A 1,945-nucleotide genomic window follows, 5' to 3' on the forward strand; every position below is an offset into this window, starting at 1 on the left:
AGAGTGTGCTTGGTCTAGGACGCGAAATAGGGTAGGGGGAGAGTATGGGTAAGGGACGTGAGCAGGGAAGCATGGTAGGAGAAAAGAAAGGTGGTGGACAAAAAGAGGAAGGGGTTAGGGTTAGGGGGAAATGAGAAGGAGTAAAAGAGGAGGCAAATTAGAAAGAGAAGGATGGATGGTAAGTGGCGAAGGGAATAAAAGAGGAGGTTAGTCTAGAAGGTGGCAGTTGGTGGGTCGGCCGCAGGGTGTGTGGGGACAGTAGGGAAGAGGAACATGGTGAGTGGTAACAAGGAAGACAGATGAAATATGAGAAATGTCAATTTACAATATAATGGCGAGTAGCAAGCAAAGAAAGAAGCAAAAAATATTAAAAAAAGCTATGGCTTATAAATAACATGGACATCTGATTAAGCTTAATGAACATTCTTTTTAATTCACATATATTGTTCTTTGCAGACAGAAATGGAGAAGTTAAATGAAACATCTGTAAAAGAATTCATACTTCTAGGACTCACCAACCTCCCTCAGCTACAGACGTTTCTCTTCATCACATTTCTTCTGTTCTACCTCTTTACCATTGCTGGCAACTTGAGCATTGTGACGGTGGTGGTTACTGACCATGGTCTCCATACTCCCATGTACTTTTTCTTGGGCAATCTTTCCTTCCTGGACTTTTTCTATTCAACCACAACAGTTCCAAAGATGTTGTCTGGTTTACTTATGGAGGACAATACAATATCTTTCCATGGCTGCATCGTCCAACTCCATGTCTTTCATTTCTTGGGTAGCACTGAGGCCATGCTTCTTACCTCAATGTCTTATGACAGATATGTTGCCATTTGTAACCCATTACGATACCATGTTCTCATGGCAAGAACAATATATAGTCAATTGGCATTTTGTTCCTGGCTTGTTGGCTTCTTATACTCATTGTTACACACAATTCTCACTTCTAGGCTGCCTTTCTGCAGAGCAAACAAAATCACTCATTTTTTGTGTGATATTAAACCTCTTCTGAAGTTGGCATGTACAGACACACATGTCAATGAAGGGTTGGTGACCATAGTCACTGGATCTGTAGGTATTGGCACGTTTGTTTTAATTGTGGTTTCATATGCATTTATTGCAACCCATCTTCAAAACATCCGTTCCGACCAAGGCAGAAATAAAGCCTTCTCCACTTGCACTTCTCACTTTACTGTCGTCCTTTTATATTATGGAACTGCATTCTGCACGTACCTAAGACCAGCTACTAAAGATTCCCTGGAGCAGGACAGAATCATTGCAGTCCTGTTTACAGTGATTACCCCTGCTCTAAATCCCATGATTTACGCCCTGCGGAACAAGGATGTGAAGAGAGCTCTTAGGAAATTGTTCTTAGAAGGTCTACATTTGAAATAAAAATACAAGCATAAAAATGGCTGTGGCATATTTCCATATGAATTCATTTAAATGCGCCGAAGCTAGCGGATATAGATAAATAAGCTCCCTATGTCTTGTTTTGCAAAGTAGAGTTGTTTGTCCTAATTCTTGTTAGGGCAAAAACTCCTGTATTGCTATACAGAGGTATATTTAACCTGCAATTGACAAGCCAAAGTTAATATGTATAATGCTGTATCAGCAGTGTGATGTATATGACACAACCTTGTCTGGTGTCCAAATTGAACTAACTTTACTCATTCAAAATAGCTCATTTTTATAAACATAATCGCGTCAGTGTAAAATAATTAATTAATTAATTACATCAGTGTATTATTTTAACATATTGTAAGTATAACAGATACGTAGAAAACGGTAGTGGTTAAAATGGAATTTTCTACAGTATGGCAAAATAGGCATAAAATACTGTTGCCGTCAGCATGGTGATTTCTGATATTTCTCAATATCCTTTGATTCTTATTATTTCTTTAATCTGGAATTTTTTGAGGTTAGCGCACTTCCCGTT

General features: G+C 38.8%; 1 protein-coding gene across 1 annotated transcript; it reads left to right on the plus strand.

Moving 5' to 3' along the window:
- Positions 1 to 462: 462 nt before the first annotated feature.
- On the plus strand, positions 463 to 1,401 carry LOC142108343 (olfactory receptor 12D1-like). The gene has a single exon (XM_075191972.1). It carries the CDS (start codon positions 463 to 465, stop codon positions 1,399 to 1,401), a length of 939 nt encoding a protein of 312 aa, XP_075048073.1.
- The last annotated feature ends 544 nt before the right edge of the window (positions 1,402 to 1,945 follow it).

The sequence above is a fragment of the Mixophyes fleayi genome, chromosome 12 (assembly GCF_038048845.1).
Source record: "Mixophyes fleayi isolate aMixFle1 chromosome 12, aMixFle1.hap1, whole genome shotgun sequence".
NCBI lineage: Eukaryota > Metazoa > Chordata > Amphibia > Anura > Limnodynastidae > Mixophyes > Mixophyes fleayi.